This window comes from Zeus faber (genome assembly GCF_960531495.2).
Source record: "Zeus faber genome assembly, chromosome: 17".
Taxonomy (NCBI): domain Eukaryota; kingdom Metazoa; phylum Chordata; class Actinopteri; order Zeiformes; family Zeidae; genus Zeus; species Zeus faber.
In genome coordinates this window covers 28,897,683-28,922,682 of record NC_137204.1, presented here as the reverse complement: position 1 = coordinate 28,922,682, position 25,000 = coordinate 28,897,683, and the positions used below count along the sequence as shown (strand labels likewise).

The window sequence follows — 25,000 nt, the reverse complement described above, 5'->3', positions numbered from 1 at the left end:
AAACTAGTCATACTAGTTATTAAATTAGACATACTAGTTATTAAACTAGTCATACTAGTTACTAAACGAGTCATACTAGTTACCAAACTAGTCATACTAGTTACTAAACTAGTCATACTAGTTATTAAATTAGACATACTAGTTATAAAACTAGACATACTAGTTATAAAACTAGACATACTAGTTATTAAACTAGACATACTAGTTATTAAACTAGACATACTAGTTATAAAACTAGACATACTAGTTATAAAACTAGACATACTAGTTATTAAACTAGACATACTAGTTATTAAACTAGACATACTAGTTATAAAACTAAACATAGTAGTTATTAAACTAGACATACTAGTTATTAAACTAGTAAAAGTAGAACTATTAAACAAGAATCAGTTGAGTCTGTCAAAAGTATTCATTGGGGGGGGGGGGGGGGTGGGGGGGGTGCAAAGTGTAAATGCACACATTCAATATCAATGACTTGCCAAACGCCATTTCCCACATTCATTTCATTTCATTCATTTCATTGTTTTTCCTTATCTTCTGTTCGCGAGTGGAAGACGACCAGCTACAAACTACCAACAAACTACAAACAACCAGCTTCAAACCACCAACAAACTACAAACTACTAACTACAAACCACCAACAAACTACGAATGACTAACTACAAAGTTCAAGCTAAACACTACAAACGACCAGCGACAAAGTATCAGCTACAAACTACTGGACCAACAAGCTGGATTCCCTGGACAGGAAACGCAGGAAGGGAACTCAAAGCCTCCAGTTCAGGAAAGGATTCAGCTTCATCACCTTCTGTCGCCTTTCTCCCCTTTTCTCTGCTTGTTGAATACAATGTTTCCACCTGACGCTTTGTGCCACCACCAGCACAAACTACCAACAAACTACAAACCACCAACTACAAACCACCAACAAACTACAAACTACCAACAAACTACAAACCACCAACTACAAACCACCAACTACAAACTACCAACAAACTACAAACCACCAACTACAAACCACCAACTACAAACCACCAACAAACTACAAACTACCAACAAACTACAAACCACCAACTACAAACCACCAACTACAAACCACCAACAAACTACAAACCACCAACTACAAACTATCAACAAACTACAAACTACCATCTACAAACCACCAACTACAAACCACCAACAAACTACGAACTACCAACAAACTACAAACCACCAACTACAAACTATCAACAAACTACGAACTACCAACAAACTACAAACCACCAACTACAAACCACCAACAAACTACGAACTACCAACAAACTACAAACCACCAACTACAAACCACCAACAAACTACGAACTACCAACAAACTACAAACCACCAACTACAAACCACCAACAAACTACGAACTACCAACAAACTACAAACCACCAACTACAAACCACCAACAAACTACGAACTACCAACAAACTACAAACCACCAACTACAAACTATCAACAAACTACAAACTACCAGCTACAAACCACCAACTACAAACCACCAACAAACTACAAATGACCAACTACAATCTACCAACAAATTACAAGCTACCAGCTACAAACCACCAACTACAAACCACCAACAAACTACAAACTACCAGCTACAAACCACCAACTACAAACCACCAACAAACTACAAATGACCAACTACAATCTACCAACAAACTACAAACCACCAACTACAAACTATCAACAAACTACAAACCACCAACTACAAACTATCAACAAACTACAAACTACCAGCTACAAACCACCAACAAACTACAAATGACCAACGACAAACCACCAACAAACTACAAATGACCAACTACAATCTACCAACAAACTACAAACCACCAACTACAAACTATCAACAAACTACAAACGTCAACTACAAACTACCAACAAACTACAAACTACCAGCTACAATTGACCAACTACAAACTACCATCAAACTACAAATGACCAACTACAAAACAACAACAAACTACAAATGACCAACTACAAACTACCAACAAATTACAAATGACCAACTACCAACAAACTACAAATGACCAACTACAAAACAACAACAAACTACAAATGACCAACTACAAACTACCGACAAACTACCAACAAACTACAAACAACCAGCTACAAACGACCAACTACAAAACAACAACGACCAGCTTCAAACTACCAACAAACTACAAACGACCATCTTCAAACTACTAGCAGACGACTAATGTTGAGACGTCCGTGAGGCGTCACGGTGGATCGTCCGGAATCCAACCTGGACCTTGGGCGACGTTTCCCACAAAGCCTGGGGCGTACACCGGGGCGTGGCCTCGCTCCACCTTCCGTCGGGGACTTTTCCCGTCTGCAGCTCAGGAAGCTTTATCTCCGCCCTCGGCATCAAAAGCTGCAGTTTGTTCGCTCGCTCTCGGGGACTCGGCGTCTGTTCAAAGTCCTCAGATGAGGAATGTGACCCCACGGCTTTATTCCCCCTCGTTTCAGCCAGAGTCATAACTGCATCGCTGCTCCTGCACCAGGGTTTGGACGATGTGCGTAAACACAGAAAAGGTCACGTAACGCGGTCCTCGCTGACCTTTCAGGAGCTCCGTCCATGGAACGTTAAATGGAATTAGAGGTTGATGTTTGAATGTGACGGGAGCGAGAGCTTTCATAACGTTTACTTTTGGAAAATTGGGGGAAAAGAAAGTCACAAAATACAAGCGAGGAGGCTTTTGGCCCAACTAATGCTTGTTCCAAACTACCCGTCTGGCGGAAAGCAGACCATAATATTAAAATGTGGGTTTTTATTCCCACTCCCAACTGATTTTGTTTTGCGCTTCCTTCATCGAAGACGACGCTGAAGGTCAAAGGCAGAATAACTGTGTCGGACTGTTCGAATAAATCATATAGAATCCACTTCAAATTAATTTCCTGCTTTCGATTTGTGCACACACACACACACACACACACACACACACACACACACACACACACACACACACACACACACACACACACACACACACACACACACACACACACACACAGTTCAATTAAATTGACTATTTTTTTTTGTTATTGCTGTTCTGTCTAAAAATACAACTAAACAATAAAATAAAAACGAATAATTAATGACACTATAATAGAACATAATAAAAACACAACATAATAATTGTGCATAACAGCTACAATGAATGGATCCAGTTTAAATTCCTTCTCAATATTGTTATTGCAGTTCCATCTTTTGATTTAACAAAAGACAGTGATCTACCCACAACAAAAACGCTCAGCTAAAAACTACAAACAAACTACAAACAACCTACAAACAACCAGCTACAAACAAATTACAAACTACATACAAACTACAAATGACCAGCTACAAACTACAAACAAACAAACTACAACGATCTGCTAGAAACTACAAACAGATGACTAGCAACTTACAAACAACCAGCTATAAACTACAAACAAACTACAAACCAGCTACAACGATCTGCTACAAACTACAAACAAACTACCAAGCACCAAGCGGTGGTAGCTCAGTGGGGGCGCGGTGGACACTCTGATGAGCTCATGTTCTTCACTGTTCACAGGGGAACCAGTGTCTCACAGCTCGAAGGAAACCAACAAGCTCCTCCCAGGGACGACAGCGGGAAGTCTGGGTCACATCACCTCCTGTTTTCCTTCCTTCCTTCAGCTTCCTCAGAGAGAACTTTCCCATCGCTCCATCAACCTGACCCGGCTCGAACGTTTGTTTTGAAATAAACGTCGTTCTGTCGTTTATTTATGCGTCTCTGCCTCTCTGTTCCCTCCCCTGGTGGACAACCCCAACCCAAAAAATCACTCTACACCGATCCTAACCCGGACCCTAACGCCATCATCACTCCATCCTGTTTCAGACCTCATCACCTCTATCTTTTCTCCACCCACAACCCCTTACTAGTTTAAGACACTATTAAAAACTCAGATCCCAATTTGTGTTTGTAACCTTGACCCACTAAACTTAACCCTAAGCTTAGTCTACCGATGAGCTTCGCAGCTGAAGATCACCGCACCCAGCACACAGATAAAATAGTTCTGAATGTAGTTTCACTCAACTGAACTTATTTGCAAGATCTTGTTTCTATGTCTTTTATTTTTTCTCGACATAAACACACAAGTACGGCTTAAATAACTCTGAAGTGAGACACTAGAAGGTGCACTCCCACAGGAGCTAGGCTAGCTGATCCCATCTGCAGCCATGCATGGTGCTAACACGGTTAGCATGCAGCCTTTTGCTATCTCAGTTCTGGACACAGCAATGAAACCGGTATCGACCCTGAAAACCACAACATTGTGGGTGGAGCTAACGAGGGTGCCGCCCCCCGTGGCTGAGATATGTGACTACAATACAGATAAGATTTTCATTTGGTCTTTGTTTACTCCGTTTAATGTGGTTGAAATTGCAGCAAGAAGCTAAGAAGCGTAGCGCTGTTGTTGAGGGAAGTACGTGACAAATACACGGGTCGGATTCCATGCAGCACCAGATGTCCCGCCCCCTCCACCTTGAGCCAATCACGGCGCATCGGCCAAAAATAAACCAGAGAAGAAGAAAAACGTCCCTTGTTTAGAACTTTTTTTTACAAGCGTGTTGATGAAAAACGGGCGTGTTTTGTCGCTAAACACCAACTTGTGTCTGATCGGGGGATCTCACACCGCACAATGGAACCTTCATGGATTATTATAACATTTGGTGACGGAAGTCTGAGAGTGCTCCGGGGACCTGAGAGCCGAACCAAAGTACCTTTTTTTGGAGCATTTTTAACATGTCCATCGTGGTAAATGTCGGATCAGATAAACAGTATATATATTGAATCTTTCCTTTTATTTTGCCTCTCCTGTGAATCTGAAAGCCCCTACAAGCGCCTCCCCGCGCTGCGTCTCCACCCATTTTGTCTTCTATTGCCAAACGCTAAGTGCTGCGCTTTGCTTGGCCAGTGTATTGATGACATCATAACATTGTTTATTTTCCCCTGGTTCGTTTGACACCCCCCACCCCCTCCACGCCCAGCTCAAATGTCAAACTACACCTGTGAACAACCTTCACAGTTTTTTGTTTTTTTTAAGATGTGAGTTCCTGTATCTACCTATGAATCATGTCTTCCAACCGCCTGCCCTGCTCTTCATCGCACTCCAGCTGTTTCCGGCGACCCTCCTCTTCCTCCACTCCACCGCTGGGAGTTCCCTGGAGCAACCAGCGCTCACGCATGGCTTTGGACTGTGGGAGAGAGGGAGGGCGGTCAGGTGAGGTAACAGCCAGATTGAACATGTAGAAATAGGCATCACAAGCAGTTTGATGGGATCCCAGTGTTTGCACTAAATGGAACAAACAGAGGGAAATTAACCTTTCGGGCCAAAAAGACGTGTTTCGACGTGTGTGTTCCATCAACATTTCAAATAAAAAAGCAGAAAAATATATGAACCTTATTAGCTGCAAAAACAAACTGTAAAATAAAGAAACTGTAAAATAAACAAACTGTAAAATACACTCTCAAATTTTTGGGGTTTATTTTAAGTTAATTTTAGGTTTCTATTTTTTGTTTATTATTATTTATTATTTGTCGAGTTTGTTGTATATAGACACATTTTTATTGTTCATTGTCAATTTTTCGGTTTATTTTATGGGATTATTTCATTTTCCAGCTAATGTTTTAGGTTTGTTCTATCTATCTGTCTATCTATCTATCTATCTATCTATCTATCTATCTATCTATCTATCTATCTATCTATCTATCTATCTATCTATCTATCTATCTATCTATCTATCTATCTATCTATCTATCTATCTATCTATCTATCTATCTATCTATCTGTCTATCCATCCATCCATCCATCCATGTATCTATCTATCTATCTACCTATCTATCTATCTATCTATCTATCTATCTATCTATCTATCTATCTATCTATCTATCTATCTATCTATCTATCTATCTATCTATCTATCTATCTATCTATCTATCTATCTATCTATCTATCTATCTATCTATCTATCTATCTATCTATCTATCTATCTATCTATCTATCTATCTATTTATCTATCTATCTATCTATCTGTCTATCCATCCATCCATCCATGTATCTATCTATCTATCTATCTATCTATCTATCTATCTATCTATCTATCTATCTATCTATCTATCTATCTATCTATCTATCTATCTATCTATCTATCTATCTATCTATCTATCTATCTATCTATCTATCTATCTATCTATCTATCTATCTATCTATCTATCTATCTATCTATCTATCTGTCTATCCATCCATCCATCCATGTATCTATCCATCTATCCACAGTGACTTATAAAGCAGTGGAAGTTTCCTTCTCTCTCTCACCCAGTAAAACAAACATCACGTTTCCTGTTCAGCTCCACTCAGCGCTGCCTGGGACGTTGAGGGGAAGGTTGGGGCTTTCGTCCATGAAAAAAAAGGAATAAATGCCTTGGCCTTGATTTTTGGTGGAAAACGTTCAACTAACATCTTGAACACGATACGTTTCATTTTTTCTGCATCTTGTAACAAGACATTACCTAATGCGGTGGCTATTATGTATTGCATAATAAGTACAATGTGTTATGATTTAAGTATGATAATTCAATACTTTATGTAATAACACACCAAAACTGCTCTCTCCATTTACAGCGAGTGAGCGAGAAACTTTGGTACATGAGTACGTTTCACACAGAAACAAAAACACACCACAAATTGCAAAATGTTGGTGATATTAAATAATACAGTTCAACTGTGCAACATTTTGGGAAGATATAACAAAAAGCTGTTGTTTCAAAATGCTGTTATTACAAAATGTGGGCGTTATCGCATTTTTTTTTTTTTTCTTTTTTATTTAACTTTTATTAAGCCAGGATAAAAAATAAATAAATAAAAATAATGGGTCGGCCAAGAAAATGAACAGATGAATGAATGAACCAATGCACAGATGAATAAAAATAGATTATCAGCAGCTCTTTGATCCTCATATCTGTTGTGGCTCTGAGCGTTGGAGAGCCAGAGCCGGATCTTGGCTGCTATTCTCAGACTCCGGACACTCCATGGCTGAAGTGGTCCTTATCAGGTCTCCGGGCTCCTATCTGCTTCCAGCTCCAGCCTCTCTGGGGATGGAGGCTACAAAGGCGGCTTCACGCTGCCTGGCCGCCGGCACTCACAGCCAATGGCCGGTAAATAGAGTGTTTGGCAGAACAGCGATGCTATCTGAGCTGCTGTCTGCCCGAGCCTAAAAGGAACCAGTGAGGAACGCAATAATGATGCAAGAGTTGCAAACCATTTGTTCATAGCGAACAAATCTTGTAAATGAGTCATGAGTCAAGAGTCACTTCGGCAAAAGAGTCGCTCGTCCGCTTAGTTTGCAGAAAACACAGACATTCAGCTCATTTAGCTGAGTCTTAACCTGGATTCATGAACGAAAAGAGCAAGAGGTCCCAACAAGGACCGATTTGTTTTGATTCGGTGCCTGGAGGAGCCAGAGAGCGACTGATTGAATGTTTGACTCACAAAACGAATACAATGACTGAGGATTACATCAGTGAAGGAAAAGGTGAAGGCATTTGGTGTTATTCATATTGAATGCGACGGATCTATACTTACGCATTGCAACAAAATAATAAATAATAATAATAATAATAATTTTGACAGAATTAAAAATTCTTATGAGAATTACATTCGCGCCGAATGACTCTTCCTCCTGTCGTTCATCGTTCGGGAAGTCCTCCATCGCTCACAGTGCGTTACATCAACTTAACCAAACAAAGTAAGCGTCTGAAAAATTGAAAAAAAAAATTCTGGTTTGTTGAGACGCAAATCTCAAAAACCTTTCATTTCTACTTCTGTTCCCTGTGTAGCTCAGTGGGTAGAGCAAGGCATGGATATTGCCTGGGATAGAGGTTCTTTTCCCTTCTCTTCGAGAAGCTTAACCGCGAGCCGAGAGCTCGGCATTACCATGGGTTCAATTCCCTTATTCAGCTGAATGGGTTGTGTGAAGTATTAACCTTTCCACCCTTTCCTTCCCTGCACAGCCCCACAGATAGAACAAAGCAATAAAATAGTCAGGGTAATAATTCTAATTCTGCAGCTTCTATAGATTTATTACAAAAACATCAGGCTAAAATTACAACTGTAAATGGTCTCATTTGTAGAACCAAGTACTGACGTCATCACCATCATGAAGTTTTATTCTACCATAAACTTGCATACATAGAGCGCAGCAGTCAGTGGAGTATTGGGTCACGATGAAAAGACCTTGAATATGTAATTTCCCTTAAATTAAGTTATAAAATAACTTTACTTAATAGTCTGCAGACATGGCGTCCCAAAGTGCATCCAAAACAGTAAGAGAGTCATAAAAGACATTAAACTCGCCTCTGGAGAGTAAGGCCGCACTGATTTGGCTCCAACATGAATCCAGGGATACTTACATGAAGACCTACTAACAGTGTTGAAAGACTGCAGGTTCAGAGAGTAAAAAGTCCTGCTGTGTTTTTGATCCAACCGTTCTCAGCTCTAAATCAGCTTGTTTCATTCATTATTTAATTTGGACCCCTGGGTGGCACTGGTTAGCAAATCCAGATGTTTGAATCTTAACTACTGTGGAGGACTTTTACCACTGTTAACCTGGAGGTCTGACTCTGTGAACAAGGACTTGTAGTAAGTCTAAATATTACAGGGGTCCACCCTATGTTTCCAAGGTCCTATGTTCTTAAAGTCCTACATTCCCAAGGTCCTATGTTCCCAAGGACTTATGTTCCCAAGGTCCCATTTTCCCAAGGTCCTACCTTTCCAAGCTCCTACGTTCCCAAGGTCCAACATTCCTAAGGTCCTATGCTCCAAACGTCCTATGTTCCCAACGTCCTATGTTCATAATGTCCTGTTTCCCAAATACCCTACATTCCCAAGCTGCTATGTTCCTAAGGTCCTATGTTCCCAAGATCCTATGTTCCCAAGGCCCTATGTTCCTAAGGTCCGAAGCTACCCGCACCCTATATTCCCAACGTCCTATGTTCCCAATGTCCTATTTTTCAAAGATCCTATATTCCCAAGCTGCTATGTTCCTAAAGTCCTATGTTCCCAAGATCCTATGTTTCCAAGGTCCTATGTTCCTAAGGTCCTACATTCCCAAGGTCCTATGATCCCAAGGTCCTATGTTTCCAAGGCCCTATGTTCCTAAGGTCTTTCGTTCCCATGGTCCTATTTTCCCTAGGTCCTATGTTTCTTAGCTCCGACATTCCCAAGGTCCAACATTCCTAGGTCCTACATTCCCAAGGTCCTATGTTCCCAAGGTTGTATGTTCACAACATACTATGTTCCCAAGTTCCTATATTCCTAATGTCCGACATTCCCAGGCATACAGTATGTTCCCAAGGGCCTGCATTCCCCAAGTCTAACATTCCTAAGGTCCTACGTTCCCAAGGTCCTACTTCCCCAAAGGTCCTCCATTCCTAAGGTCCTACGCTCCCAAGGTCCTATATTCCCTCAACCACAGCAAGAAGGTTCTGTGAATTTGTCTGGGTTTCAACCCAACAGGGGTCTTTCTGTGCGGAGTCTGCATGTTTTCAGGGTACGACTCTCCTGCCGATGACCCTGAGCAAGGCATCGGTCAAGATCTGGAGTTGGTCCCCGTACTCCACTGCTCCTAGATACTGACGTACTAGGATGGGTCAAATGCAGAGAACTAATCGCCCCCCCCCTGAGATTCAAATGAATGGTAATAAATGTGTAATAAATTATATAAAATAAATGGCATTGATCCCACTGCCGCATCGTCAAAAGCTAAACCAGAAAACAGAAAAAACATCTCTATTTATCTCGCTAGGAACTTCAGTAGACGCAATACATTTTATAGCATCTAGAATTTTCCCTGCGTGCATATGGTTTTGGTCATTATTTCCTTTTGTCATCATTTCCATACGTGCGTAAAACTCTTGGGAAACAATAGATTGCCGGACTTTGGAAATGTATGAGATGATGAAAGAACCGTTCATGCCAAATACTTTGTTGGGACTCATTTTACATGCGTTCTAATTAGAGGGGGTTTCCATGTTCTTTATAGTAAATGTTTAAAATACTTTCCATGGACTTGGGTTTTGCACAACGGAAGCCTGGTAGCCTGCCATGCAACACCTGCAGTGCATTAGCGTCAGCAGCAGCCCTTGAACAAAGCAGCAAGGACGTCATTGTTCATCGTTTATTTTCAGGTCATTCATTTTTACTGTTGATGTTTTTACTGTTTCACACAACCACATTTTTCTTGTTTATTGCTCATTTTCTAGATCTATTTTTTTATTAGACCTCTCTTTTTATAATTTTAGTTTATTGTTTATATTTAACTATATTGTTTATTACCATTTTCGTGGGTCTATTTTCTTGGTTTATTTTAGGTTGATTCTTCTGTAATTATTAAGGTTTATGTTACAACACACATCTTTCTATCTGATAGTATATTTTTAGATTAAGTACATAGTGAGAGAAAGATATATGAGTATAGTGAGGTCTGCCAAATGAAGGATTCATGGATGAAGGAATCATCCATGAAAAATACAACATTCAATATATTTACAATATATTTTATATTTGTTTCCAGATAATTGGGGACAGGGCTGGCGTCCTGCAAGGCTCCATCCTCGCCCCCATTCTTTGGGCCCCCTACATGAACAATATACATCACTCAGTAGGGAACTCCTCTATCCACCTCTATGCCGATGACACTGTTTTAGACTCTGTTGGCCCCTCCCCGGATGCTGTCCTAAACATTCTTCAGGAGAGCTTCCGGGGAATTCAGGCAGGGTGCCCTTGGCTGGGTCCTTAATCACCAGCAAATCTGAGGTCATGAGGTTTGGCAGAAACAACGTCGCCCCAACCGGTCCAATCATGTTCTCTGGTGGCCGAGAGCTCGAGTTAGTCAACACCTATAAGTATTTGGGGGTTTGGATTGACAGCAATCTGTCCTTCCCACAGCACTTGACCAAGCTGCAGGCCAAGGTCAAGGCCAGGCTTGGCGTCCTGCACAGGAATCACTCCTCTTTCACAGCATCTGCCAAGCTTACCCTGGTCCAGATGACTGTCCTCCCTTTGTTTGACTGCGGTGACATGATTTACTGATCGACGAGCGAGGGAGCTCTCGATCAATTAGATGTCCTTCATCATTCTGACATCCGTTTTGCCACCGACCCTCCTTATGGGACGCATCACATCAGGACCACATTGTACTCCTCCGTAAACCGGCCTTCCCTTGAAACTAGACGAAAAATCCACTGGCGGATGCTTGTTTACAAAACACTACTCTGTCTCACCCCCCCCCACCGGACACCTCCTGCAACGTTCAACCTCTCCCAACACTCGCACTGCACACGCACATTCTGCTCAAGGTCCCCAAAGCACATTTGTCCTGGGGTCACCCCTCCTTTCAAGTCGCTGCAGTCGACAACTGGAACAAGCTGCAAGAAACCCTGAAAACGGAGCGTTGTTTGTTTATTGTTGTTTGCCCTGTTGTCTTTTATGTACCAGGGTAGGCTGTGCTGTCTATTGTGCTGCGCTTTGCCTGTTCGTACCTCATATGTTTCTGGGGCTCCCTTGTTTTTAATTATTTATTCAACCCCCGTTCCCACAGGGGGTCCTTTGTCTCTTGCCAGGCTGTTATTGTGAATAAGAATTTGTTCTCAATTAACTTGATTGGAAAATGAAGGTTGAAAAAAAAAAAAATGAAACAGACGTACAAACACATAAACAACACACAGAGACGGGTGTAGATTGACCAACCTTGAGGTGTTGTAGCTGTAGCACCAAGTCATCGAGCTGGCTTCTCTTGTCTTCTATTTCCGTTTGCCTTTTACGTTTCTCCTGAAAAAGAAAACGAAAATTAAACAAAAATGCATTAGAGAGAGCGTGAACTCCAAATAACCCAAAGTTAAGTAAACAATCTGTGAGATTCAGTGACATAAGATGTTGATTATGACCCCTGACCCTTCCAGATATTTCCCCCGTCTGAAGGATCGTCAGGAGAAAATCTGGAGAACTTTTTGAGACGATTCCCAAGGTGGACACGTTCTAGGTTCAGAAATGAAGAGTCCTGCCATGTTTTGCAGCTCCTATGCATCCAGATGATTGACTGAAGAAACTGAGGAAGGACTTTCTGAACGTGGAAGTTCCACCTCTGGGAGACTGGTTCACCGACAGTTCAACTCTCTTCCTCTCAAACACCGTGGCCGGAAATAATATTGTCAGCAAATCGGATATTTTGATGCTATTGCCAAATTCCAAAATTGAAGACTCCTTCATCTTGGCTGACACTAGGATGGATGAGCATGAACACCATGCAGCATGCAATGCACCGTGACTGGAGACAAAAGGTCTGGAGGGAAAACAACGGACAATGGCACGAGCGGGTCGGACCAGAGCAGAGCACCACAACCCTACCCCCAGTAAGGGGTGCTGCTCTAATAAGGTCTGGGCAGATTAAAGTCTGCCACAGTGGCACAGTGCATTGCACCGCTGCCTCACAGCAAGAAGGTCGTGGATTCGATTCCCGGCTCGGGCCCTCTTGGCACCGCGCTCCGGAGGGTTATCTCCTGATGAGGGGCCTTTCTGTGTGGAGTGAATGTGCTCACATGGGGTTGCCTCCATATAACTGATAAGAACCCCAACCAGAAACATCGTCTGACCAGAGATGGGTGCTGAAGTTGGTCCCGGGGCGTTGTAGGCTGCCCACCGTTCCTGTGCTGACCCCTGGAGGAAGGACAAGCCTCGAGGGGGGGGGGAAAGCGGGAAAGACGTTTCACTGCCTCGGTGTGTGTGTGACAAAAGACAAGCAACTGCTTGTCCAGGTTATCTTCAACATTAGCAAAGGATATTTTGAATCATATGAAAAGGGGAACTGTTGAAGTCTACCCAAAGCCATAAAATGGTTCGGTGGAAGGGTGGAAAGGCGGAGGAGGTAGAGGAGCCCAAGAGGGACATTTTTGTTCCAGTTCACATGGTTCCAACCGGGCACCTGGTACCGAGGAAGCTCGAGTGGTTATCCAACCCTAACCCTAACCCTAACATTGGACGTAAAGTCCTTACTTAATAAGCAGCACAGCCTGGACCGTGCATGGAAAGAAACAAATCTCTCTCAATGGAGCAGTATCAAGAACAGTAGTTCAGTTTCATCAAACATGAAGAAAATGGTGACGTGAAAAGATAGAATCCAGCGCCGCGGAAAACATCTCTTCTTGTTGTGGCAGATACTTTATGCCGGGGCCTGGTCCCAGTGGCTGCACTATGCCTGCCTCCTTCAGACACATACAGGGATGGATGGATGGATGGAGGGATGGATGATTCCACAGGAAGGAAGTGCGGCATTACGGAGGTCAGGGATATGGAGGGATGGGAGGGGTGAAGGTCTATGAGGAGGAGGAGGGGTTAGGAGGAGGGGTTAAGAGGAGGGGTTGGGTGCAGGAGCTCCAAAGCGAGGGGGGGGGGGTAATTGGCATTGAGGTGGAGGGAGAAACAGGGTCAAGAACGTCCATGACCTGGTGAGTTACTGTAAACAAACAAGGTAAACTTTACTATTTGTGTTTCTTATGGACACACACACACACACACACACACACACACACACACACACACACACACACACACACAAACACACACACACACACACACACACACAAACACACACACACACAAACACACAAACACACACACACACACACACACACACACACACACACACACACACACACACACACAAACACACACACACACAAACACACAAACACACACACACACACACACAAACACACACACACACACACACACACACACACAAACACACACACACACATACACACAAACACACACACACACAAACACACACACACACACACACACACACACAAACACACACACACACACACACACACACACACACACAAACACACACACACACACACACACACACACACACACACACACATAAACACACACACACACACACACACACACACACACACACACACCTTGTGCAATAACTGCAATATATTGTAATAACGCTGTAAAACCATAGGAGACACAAACATTGTAGACTGTAGTAAGTACATAGTAATAATTAATACACTATATACTTTTGCCTTTAATGGATCCTGTGTATAGAATCACAGAAAAAACTATTCAATATTTTTCTATGATAAATGGGGATGGTAGCTCAGGAGGTAGAGCTGGTGGTCTAGTGATCTAAAGGTTGCTGGTTGGATCCCAGGCTCCTCCTGCTAGCATGCTGTAGTGTCCTTGAGCAAGACACTTAACCCCTAATTGCTCCTGATGGCTGCGTCCGTCAGTGTTTAATAATTGTAAGTGGCTTTGGATAAAAGCGTCTGATCAATGTAATGTAATGTAATAAATATTTGGCTGTATCTGTTATGTATATACGCTTATTTCTCTATATTGGGCAATGTTTTTCAGCTTTTTAAAAACGTTTTCTATTTTTTTTCTGTGGAGCTGTAAAGTATTATTAAAGCGTCATGACTATTTTTTTTATTTATTAATTTTTTTTTTTATTCATGAGGTGTTTATTTCTTCATTTCACATACTTTTTTTACTCCTGAATGTATGTATTGTACGTTTAGTATCCATCCTCGTCCTCGTCTTACACTGGAGGATCAATAAAGTTCCATCTCATCTTCCCTTTTAAAACTTCTTTGAAGTGAATTTATCTTATAGGGGATGGTAGCTCAGGAGGTAGAGCTGGTGGTCTAGTCATCTAAAGGTTGCTGGTTGGATCCCAGGCTCCTCCTGATAGCATGCTGTAGTGTCCTTGAGCAAGACACTTAACCCCTAATTGCTCCTGATGGCTGCGTCCGTCAGTGTTTAATAATTGTAAGTCGCTTTGGATGAAAGCGTCTGATTAATGTAATGAATTGTCGGTCAAGGCACCGCTCCCCCCTCGTAGGATCCCTCCTCCATGAAAATGTCATGGGCACATTCCAATTCTCACAGATCACAGTTGGGTTTGGTTTGGTTCGTCTCCAAAACTGTTTTTCTGCTGTGTAAACATTTTTTAGTTTTGTGTAAACATTTTGCATCTTCACCCCCCAACCCCCCCCCGCCCCCCGGTGGGATCTGAGCGCTGCTTTCTCAAATGTTTCCTGTTTGCTAAAAATAAATCGGTAGGGGGAAAAAACCAAACCTTTAAAATAAACAGTACAACCCCGGTGAACACAGAGAGAAGGAAACCACACGGAACCAGGACAGAACGCAGCGCAACACCAGGCTAGAACCCCGTAGAACCGAGCTCAACTCGGCTGATCTGCACAGAACGTTGTGGGGCTGCAGAAGAACAAGAGGATGAGGACGGAGGATGAGGATGGAGGATGAGGATGGAGGATGAGGACGGAGGTCGAGGATGGAGGATGAGGACGCTCCTCAAAAGCCCGGATCTGTAGGATCAATCCAGGCACATTCACACAACCTGTGCAATAAGACCTGTGCAATAAGACCTGTGCAATAAGACCTGTGCAATAACACTGCTATGAGAGCATGCATACTGTAATAAGCTGCTTAGCACATAGTAGTACTGCTAACCTAGCCCTAACCCTGATCCTCCCCGAGAACTCTCTCTACCATCTCTACCACCATTCTGGGAATAGGCAAAGTAGTTGCTAACAAAGAAAAGATCTCCAGACCGGTTCTCTGGGGCTAGGGTAGAGCCCTGACAAGGTAAAACGCTATTCAGGGAATACGCGAGGAAAAGATCTCCAGACCTGTTCTACGGGGTTAGGATATCGCCTTGACAAGGTTAAACACAATTTGGGGAATAGGCAAAATAATTGTTAACAAAGAGTAAAACACCGTTTCTTTGATACATTTCTTGCACTGCACTATAACTTCTATGCCTTCTATGTATTACATTTTTTTTTACTTTATGCATTTTATGTCCTTTTATTATTTACTTCTTTGCACTTTGGCTTAATGCTTTTGACGTTTAAAGTAAAGCACTTTGAATGGCCTCGTCGCTCAAATGTGCTGCGCAAATAAAATTGCCTTCCCTTGCCAAACCTCCCTGCCTATCGCCCTCTCTTCACCAAACTTGTCTCTCTCTCTCTCTCTCGACACACACGCACACACACACACACACACACGACAAATGTACACAAACACGCGCACACACACATGCACACACCCACACCAAATGTCTACGCAGACTCACAAAGAACGATCTCCACACCCTGCGAACAGAGACCTCAGTGGCCGTTCCCACAGCTGAGGACCAGAGGGTCATGGTGGGGATGGTGTGGTCACCAGATGGTGGCAAACACTCAGGACCAAACACACACACACGCACGCACACAGAGACACACCAAAACATTCAGGGTGTGTCGTCCACATACAGTCACAAAGACGGACTCAGACTCAGACGCAGATGCGGACACGCGGCGACGGCCGGAGGTGACAGAGAAGCAGCACTTCCTGTGGAAACGTGTCGCCGGGGAGACTTTGATAGAACACACACACTCCCAAACCCTGACGCAAAAAAATAAAAACCCCGTCTCCAGGGCTGCGATATCCCCGTGCCCCAGTGCCTTGTACGGGAGGTTCCCCGGCGGCCGCTGGGTTCCTCTCCCACCGCTTCGGAGGGATTCAAATGGCGCAGGCGAGAGGAACACCGTGGCTTTAAAACCCTCGGGGTTTTGACTCGTCCCGCGGCGGCGCAGCAACTCGGGAGGTGTCGGAGTCGACTCTCCCGCCGCCCAGAGCTGTGCGCTCCACGCCGGGTGACCACGCCACCCGTTCACACCGCCCGTTCACACCGCCCGTTCACATTGCTCCTAAACTGAGAACGGAGCAGGCGCACGTCGGACGGAAGCATCAGAGAAATGACGTCGCGGTGCCTTTGATAGTGTCCGTTCATCTCACACAAACTGAAAGGAAGCACGTTGGAGTCCTTTTCCCTCAACTGCTCCCTTTGTGAAAGCCCCCCCCCCGCCCCCCAGCGACCCCTCCCTCCCCACAGGACGACGCTTCCTCCCCCGGCGGGAAAAATGTCCACATTCCTGGAGACGCACTCGTGCCTTCCCACGCTGACTCACTCGTACAGACTCTGAGATGCACACAGTCACAGAAACTCACACAGACCCTCATAGACTCACACAGACCCTCACAGACGGTCAAAAAGACTCACCCAGACAGAAACACAGACTCTCACAGACGCTCACATGGTAACAGGGCTTTCATTCCAGTCATATTGCACTGTTTTAACGTTAAGATGTCAATGTTTTCTAATGAACGAATAATAATAATAATCAGATGTTATGACCTAAAAATGATCCCCCCGCTCTCTCCACCTCTCCTCCTCTCTCGCTCCTTCTCCCCCTCCCTCCCCCTCTCTCACGTGTTCAGGGTCACTCTGGTATGATAAGGATGCAGTTGAGGTCTCCTCTGATGGGGTAATGCAGCTCCGTCAGATTAAGAGCTGCTGAGGTGGATGAAGGAGCCCACCGGTCACGTTCCACACAGGACAGGCCAGAGCAAACGATCCCAGAGCCCAGATCACCTCATCACCCCATCCGGGACAGAGGAATACACTGTGTTTCCGTGTGTGAGGAGTAGGAGTCGGACGCTAAGTAAAGAGTCTGTCCGGATAAAGCTCTACTCAAAGCTCTCTAAAACTTTTGGGCTGTGGTTTATCGTCGTGAAATGTGGTATAGTTGAAGTCATTGTTCATGAAATCTTGGTTATAATGTTTTTTTTGCCATTCTAATTCAGAATATATTCTAGGCGAGGACGAAAACACGATTTTTTCCTTTGTTCCATCTGCTTCATTTACTCTGAAATGAAAATACTATGTGTTTACTGACAGTTGGACGCCCGTTCCCTGCTTCCTTGGCTATCCAAGGAAGCCAGAGCCATGTATGCAGACTTTTTAGTTTTGGAGATATTACTAAGTAACACAGGCATGTCATTTAAGGAGAAGGTTTAAATAGGAAAAGCCTGAGTTTCAAGCGGTTAAGAATAGACCATCGTGGCTTGTTGTATTTTGAGCATAATTTAGTCTGACGGGGTCAGGGTTACAAGGTCAAAAGAAATTACAGGGAGAAGTTTATATCTCTCTCAGAGGAAAAAAAATAAAATAAATAAAACTACAAATGCCAAAACCTGAAGACGGTCAGGGAGCGACTACGGCGTCTAACATGCAACCCACCGCTTCAAATCAATGTCGTCAACGCCAGGTGAGAGCTTCACGCGGCCGGACGCCAACAGGAGCAGGTCTGACGATCCGGCTGCTACTCAAACACGAGGACCATTTTGAGGTTGATCAAACTCATGTTTATACCGTACTATGTTCACATCGGTCTAACATGGCAGGGATGGGAAGTGACAAAATGCAAGTACTCTGTTACTGCACTTAGGTGCGTCGTTTTGGTATCTGCACTTCCTGAAGTACATTCAGTTTCGGAGACTTTCGGCTTTTACTTCCACCAAATTTCAAAGCAAACATCCACGGCCATTCAAACATCACAGCCTCTGTTGTGTCCGGCCACTGGGTCTATGCACCTTCCAGTCTGTCTGTCTGCAGAGAAGCAGCGTTCGGTTATTATGCACCGCATACTGTATCTGGAACAAACTCCCAGAAAACTGCAGCTCGGCTGCAACTCTCGCTGCTTTTAACTCAAGGCTTTTCTAAACCCAAATTTGAGGCTTGCAATTCATTTCTTTCTCTGCACTGTAAGTTAAATGTATTTGTATATAATGTGATGCATTCTATGTATTCTACTCTATCTGGTTTTTTTTTTTAAATCCCTTTTATAATGTGTTTCTTTTGCACTTTGTCTTCATGCTTTTGATGTTTATGTTAAGCCCTTTGAATTTCCTTGTTGTAGAAACGTGCTGTATAAATAACTTGCCTTGCCGGGCCGAGACAGATACGTTTGGGAAAGGTTGTAAGTTCAGTCCTTCCATCATCAATTCTTGAGCAAGACGCTAGAGTACATCCATTACTTTTCTAGGTGTGCTGGCTGTCTCCAAGACCCAGATTTTCTTTGAGAGCCTTTTACTTAAAGGACCTATTAAGGCCCGACAGTTAGGGTTGCCCAGTTGCCCCAGGCAACCAGCATTGGGCCATTGTGAACCATCTTGTATGGACCGGTTGCCCCGTTGTCAACCACTTTTCACTTAAAATAAGAACAGTTTACCCCCAAATTCTCAGAGAAAGTTAGACCCTGCCGAGGAGGAGTCTCCATTTCTTCAGAGTGTTATTAGTGGTGTTGGTATGTGACCACAAGCCTGGTTTCAGTGTCTGAATGCAAACTTAGGTCATCATTGGGATGCCTCGCATACCTCCATCTCGCATACCTCCATCTCGCATACCTCCATCTTGCATACCTCCATCTCGCATACCTCCATCTTGCATACCTCCATCTCGCATTCCTCCATCATGTGATGCAGCAGGTGCTCCAGCCCCACCACAGTCATCTCCAAATTGAGACCGTACCCAAGCATGCATCAATGGAGTGACTACACCGGTCCAGGACTAAATCTAATTTCATTTATAATAGTTGGGGGGTGGACTATTCTGGGTTGAACCTTTCTTTCATTTGTGCATTTCTGCTGTATGAACTCGCTCTCTCAGAATGCAGAGTCATGGCCTTACGCAAATAAGTCGAGTATTTGATTTAACCAATGAAATACCATTGTATATTCCACACCACTCTCAGTCAATCATTTGTTAGATGACCAGTCCTGAAAGACCATGCCAGGATCAAACTGAGTTTCAGAACATACACCCTCCTTGACCATTTTTCTGATGACAGAGCACAGCATTTATATATTTTTTTAATTTAAACATTTTTGGGTTCTAGAAAATTCAAACAACTAGGTGATAAGACTGGGATCTGGTGTTAATTGCCACAGAACGTATCAATACTCAATTCTTATGATACATTTCCCTAGACCCTGACAGAGAAACAGGCGACCGACAAAGTTTCTATAAAAACTGAAAAATCAGCGACCGATGGCTGAGGAAGACTCTTTACAACATGCATTGCTATGTTTTAGTTTGTCAAAAAGAAAAAAAAAATACATACACTGATCAGCCACAACATAAAAACCACCACGAAAAACCATTAATATTGTGCAGCTCCCCCTCCTGCCACAAAAACCGCTCTGACCGGTGGAGACATGGACTCCACCAGACTCTGAAGGTGTCCTGTGGTATCTGGCACCAAGACGTTAGCAGCAGATGCTTCAAGTCCTGGAAGTTGTGAGGTTGGGCCCTCATGGATCAGGCTTGTTGTTCCAGCACATCCCACAGATGCTCTAAGGGATCTGACACTAACCCCATCAGGCCATCTACATGATGTAGAAGAGAATGTGATTCATCAGACCTCCACCTTCTTCTATTGCTCTATGGTCCAGTTGTGAAGCTCACGTGTACATTGTAGGGGCTTTCAGGGGTGGACAGCGGTCAGCATGGACACTGTGAGCTCCCATACGCAGCAAGCTGCCCTGTACTGTGTGTTCTACACCTTTCTATCACAGCAGCATTCACTGTTTCAACACTTTGTGCTGCAGTAGTTCTTCTGTGGCATCGAACCAGACGGACTAGACTCCTTGGAGCACTTTTGGTTGGTATCAACCACTGCACAGCGGGAACAGCCACAAGACCTGTGCTTGTGGAGATGCTCTGACCCAGTCATCCAGCATCACAATGTGCTCCTTGTTAAAGTGGCTCAGATTCTTACGCTGCTTCAACACATCAACTTCAACAACTCACTCTTCACTCTTCATATATAACACTATATATATAAAATAATAATATATAACACTATATATAATAATATAGAACGCTATATATATAATAATAATATATAACACTATACATATAAAAATAATATATAACACTATATATATAATAATAATATATAACACAATATATAATAATATAGAACACTATATATATATAATAATATATAACACTATATATATAATAATATATAACACTATATAACACTATATATATGAAAGAAAGAGTCTTTATTCGTCACGCAACACACCACACTACACGCTTGCACACACACATGCTTTGATGGTGCCGGTGAAATGGTTCCTCTGCATTGAACCATCCTGGCTTGTCCTTCCTCCGGGGCCACAGCCAGGAGCAGTGGGCAGCGTACGTGGACGCGCCCGGGGACCAGGTGATAAATGTCCATCGCTGTCAGACCATGATGGTGCATGTTTTTGAGGGGGGTCCTTACTGACGTGAGGTGGAGGAAACCCCATGTGAGCACGGGGAGAACATGCAAACCCCACACAGAAAGGCTCCTATTTGGGAGATAACCCGCCGGAGCACGGTGCCAACAGCGCCCCAGGCGGGAATCGAACCCAGGACCTTCTTGCTGTGAGGCAGCAGTGCAATGCACTGATACATATATAAAAAAACAGTCTAATCAATCAAGTGACAATGGTGACCAATTGACCCCCAACACAACTGTGTTTGCGGCCACGAAAATTTGAATGCCAAATACAAAAACCAGATTTAAAAAGTGTAGAACTCCTTCCAATGAGTCATCTACACATTTCTGTTTTTAGCCCTAGTTTCTTCATCTTGTCACTACACTACACTACTTTATTGTTTGGAATCAAATTTGATCCGTCCATCACAGCCATCCGCATCCCTTGCAAACTTTATCGCTAGCCTCATCTGAAGTCTAAACACACACACACACACACACACACACACACACACACACAATGCCCCCGATGTCCCTCCCCCTTCTCAACAACTATGCCAGCTTGTCCAATTGCGACAGGGTGGGGATCAGGACAGCTGGTGCTAATTTTAACCAGGCAGCAATGCTGCCTGCGGTGCCCCAGACCCCCTACCGGCCCGTCCTGAACGGCCCCACCCCAAGTATTTACCCCCAACCTCACCCAGCCTCCCCCCGCCCTGCTCCCATAAACTGCTGGACTCCACAAGGAACCTCCCCCGCTGAACACAAACCATGCTCTAAACTATGGGCCATTCAAACATTGGATCTTAACCCTAGAATGATCCGGAGGATTGCTTCGCTGCTTTACTTGTAGATATTTTAGTGTTTTTAGTGTCCTTGGTGTATATTATTTATAGTCTTGCTTCTGTTCTTCTCACTGAGCTGCAGAAGCGGCTGATTTTAACCCATGCCAGTCCAGTTTGTGTGCACAGCTCTCTATCACAGTTACAGCCTGAAAGGACTTTCAGACCCACATTTGAAAAGCCGCTTGTGAACCTCAGCGCCGCGTGTGAACCTCAGTGCCGGGATCCCTGAGGGAAAAGAAACATGATGATGATGAGTAACATGGAAGACGGATGTAACTTCCCAGATTCCCAGTACAGCAGTCGGGCAGAGTGGGAAAATATACTTGTGACTGAAACAGCAAAGAGCATAGAAATGTCCGTTAAATTGCCTCCAACAGGGCTACAATGATGTCCATTGTTCCTTTGAGGCTATTCCTGAGACGGACTTCTGACTGGCTACAACGACGGTCTCTCACCCATATTGAGCAGATCATGCGCAGGAAAGGGTTAATCTTAATCTCAAACTCTACAGTCAGAATAATCTATGGCTGGGGACCCCCAATGACTCCTTTACTTGAGGGGTCCCATCGACTGAACCTTATTAAATAGTGGCCAAAAGTGTTCAGCACTGTGTTTGCACACAACTTCTACTCCCCGCCGGGGGTCTGGGAGAAGGACCAAGAGCCTCGGGGAGATTTTCACTCTCAGGGAAGAAATCTCCAAAAATTCCGACTCGCTCGACTTCACAGTGGGGCGTCGTGGGGCATTGTCTCTCCCACTCTGTGCTTGTCTGTCTTTCACCGTGTGGTGCATGCAGCGCACACACTGTGGGGTTTGGCAAGGATCGGCATATCTTGGGATTCTAGCAAAACACAGCAGGAGCCAAGACCGGCCGAGGCGTAATATGATATCAAACCAACCCGATCGTCTCCCAAGCGTCTCAGACGAGTCTGACACCGATCACAGGATTTTCAAACCACCTCAAACCAGCTGAGGTTTTTATCGTTAAAATTTGTCTAATTTGGCGAAATTGCTTCCATGTCGCCGGCACTAGGCACTACAGTACACAAAGTGAAGTGAAGACCAACTGTTGTTCCCTTCATCGGTGACTGATTTAGAGAAGCCAGTCTGGCACTTAACTTGGGAAGAAGAGCATACACCGTGTGACTCCCGGCGGCGTGGCCTTCCCCATGTTTGAACCCCACTCTACGTACTGCAGGCGCAGTGGGCATCCACGGCACGGCGCCCGGCCACCCACTCCGGCTCTTGAGTTTGTCGTTGTCTTGGACGAGGGCGTCGACCGGAGTGTCTCATCCTAAGATGTGGGTCTTAGGGGGCGGGATGGAACCGGCGCACACCCATGTGAGCGTAGGAACACACGGGTGAAGACGCAAACACTGGACCCGGATCGTTCTTTTTGTGAGGCAGTAGGTAACCACCGAGCCGCCGGGCCTCACCCTTCATCGCCCGAGTTCCTCCCGCTTCCTGCCTTCACGGGGATTGCTTTGTTTGGGTCCAAGTTCTGAGCAGAAGGTCTGAGAGCCTTATGAAGAGTTTGTTATGATACTGCATTTACCTCCAGGCGTCAGAGTCATTCAGAGACAAACACAATAACACAATGTTGTTATTACACTAATCTCTGTCGCAATGTAGCTGAATGTTATTCTCCCTTGTAAGTCGCTTTGGATAAAAGCGTCTGATAAATGACTAAATGTAAATGTAAATGTAAATGTAAATAACCCACTGGAACCAAAGTCGAGCCAGTCGGAGAGAAGGGCATCCAGATGTTCTGAGCGTTTCAAACCGGCGCCGATTCCCGGCAAAAATCTATTTCTGGAGCTCCGGTGGGAGAGCCCCAAATTTGGAATTTGTATTCTGCAAACAAGGGGTTTTCCAAAACCACCCCCACGGCGCTGTAGGTTGCACAGAAGAGGCAGCGGAGCTTTCATCACACCGCTGAGGAATTTCAGACGCTGTTTCTATGGCGACATACTGTATATTCGATCCCATTTTATTTTTGTCTTTCTCTTGATTTTCACTGGGGATGATTAAAGTCTGGTTTCATCTTTTGAAGCCCTTCTCCCTCATTCAGAGCTTCTTGAAAATATGGGATTTGAAACTTTCAAACAATTGCGCATAAACTACACACAACAAAAAACAGAACACCAACCCAGGAACAAGCACATTCACCGGCAAAGACACACAGATATCAACTACACACGCATACACACACACACACACACACACACACACACACACACACACACACACACACACACACACACACACACACTGCCTCTACCACCCAGCGCCGCTGTGCCTTCCCGGGTTTGGAAGTGTGTGTGTGTGTGTGTGTGTGTGTGTGTGTGTGTGTGTGTGTGTGTGTGTGTTTGTGTTTTGTGTGTGTGTGTGTGTGTGTGTGTGTGTGTGTTATTTGGGTGTCTGTCTAACTGTGTGTTGATTGTGGAGGCCGGAGAGTTGAGGTCATCTATGTAAACATATCACACACACACACATACACAAACCCACACACACACACACACACACACACACCACGGACCGAGAGGGGGGGGTCAGTGAATGAATGCTAACCCCATGCACACACACACACACGCACACACACACACACGCACACACACACCCACACACACACACACACACACACACACGCACACACACACCCACACACACACACACACACACACACACACACACACACACACACACACACACACGCACACACTTGCGGTTAGCAGCTAATTAGAAAGCTGAAGTGCTTGACATTCATTGAGTGATGCAGACACACACACACACACACACACACACACACACACACACACACACACACACACACACACACATACACACACACACACACACACACACACACACACACACACACACACACACACACACACACACAGTATGC

At 44.1% G+C, this 25,000-nt stretch overlaps 1 protein-coding gene across 1 annotated transcript in view; it reads right to left on the bottom strand.

Moving 5' to 3' along the window:
- The window catches only part of palm2akap2 (PALM2 and AKAP2 fusion), a gene marked incomplete at its 3' end in the record, with an annotated part of 105,378 nt that overhangs the window by 74,159 nt on the left and 6,219 nt on the right, over positions 1–25,000 (bottom strand). Inside the window, exons 2-3 of the mRNA XM_080017724.1 lie at positions 11,802–11,882; positions 5,120–5,250 (exon numbers count right to left, since the gene is read on the bottom strand). Of these exons, the coding sequence (XP_079873850.1) occupies positions 5,120–5,250; positions 11,802–11,882 (212 nt within the window). The remainder of the gene's footprint in view (positions 1–5,119; positions 5,251–11,801; positions 11,883–25,000) is intronic.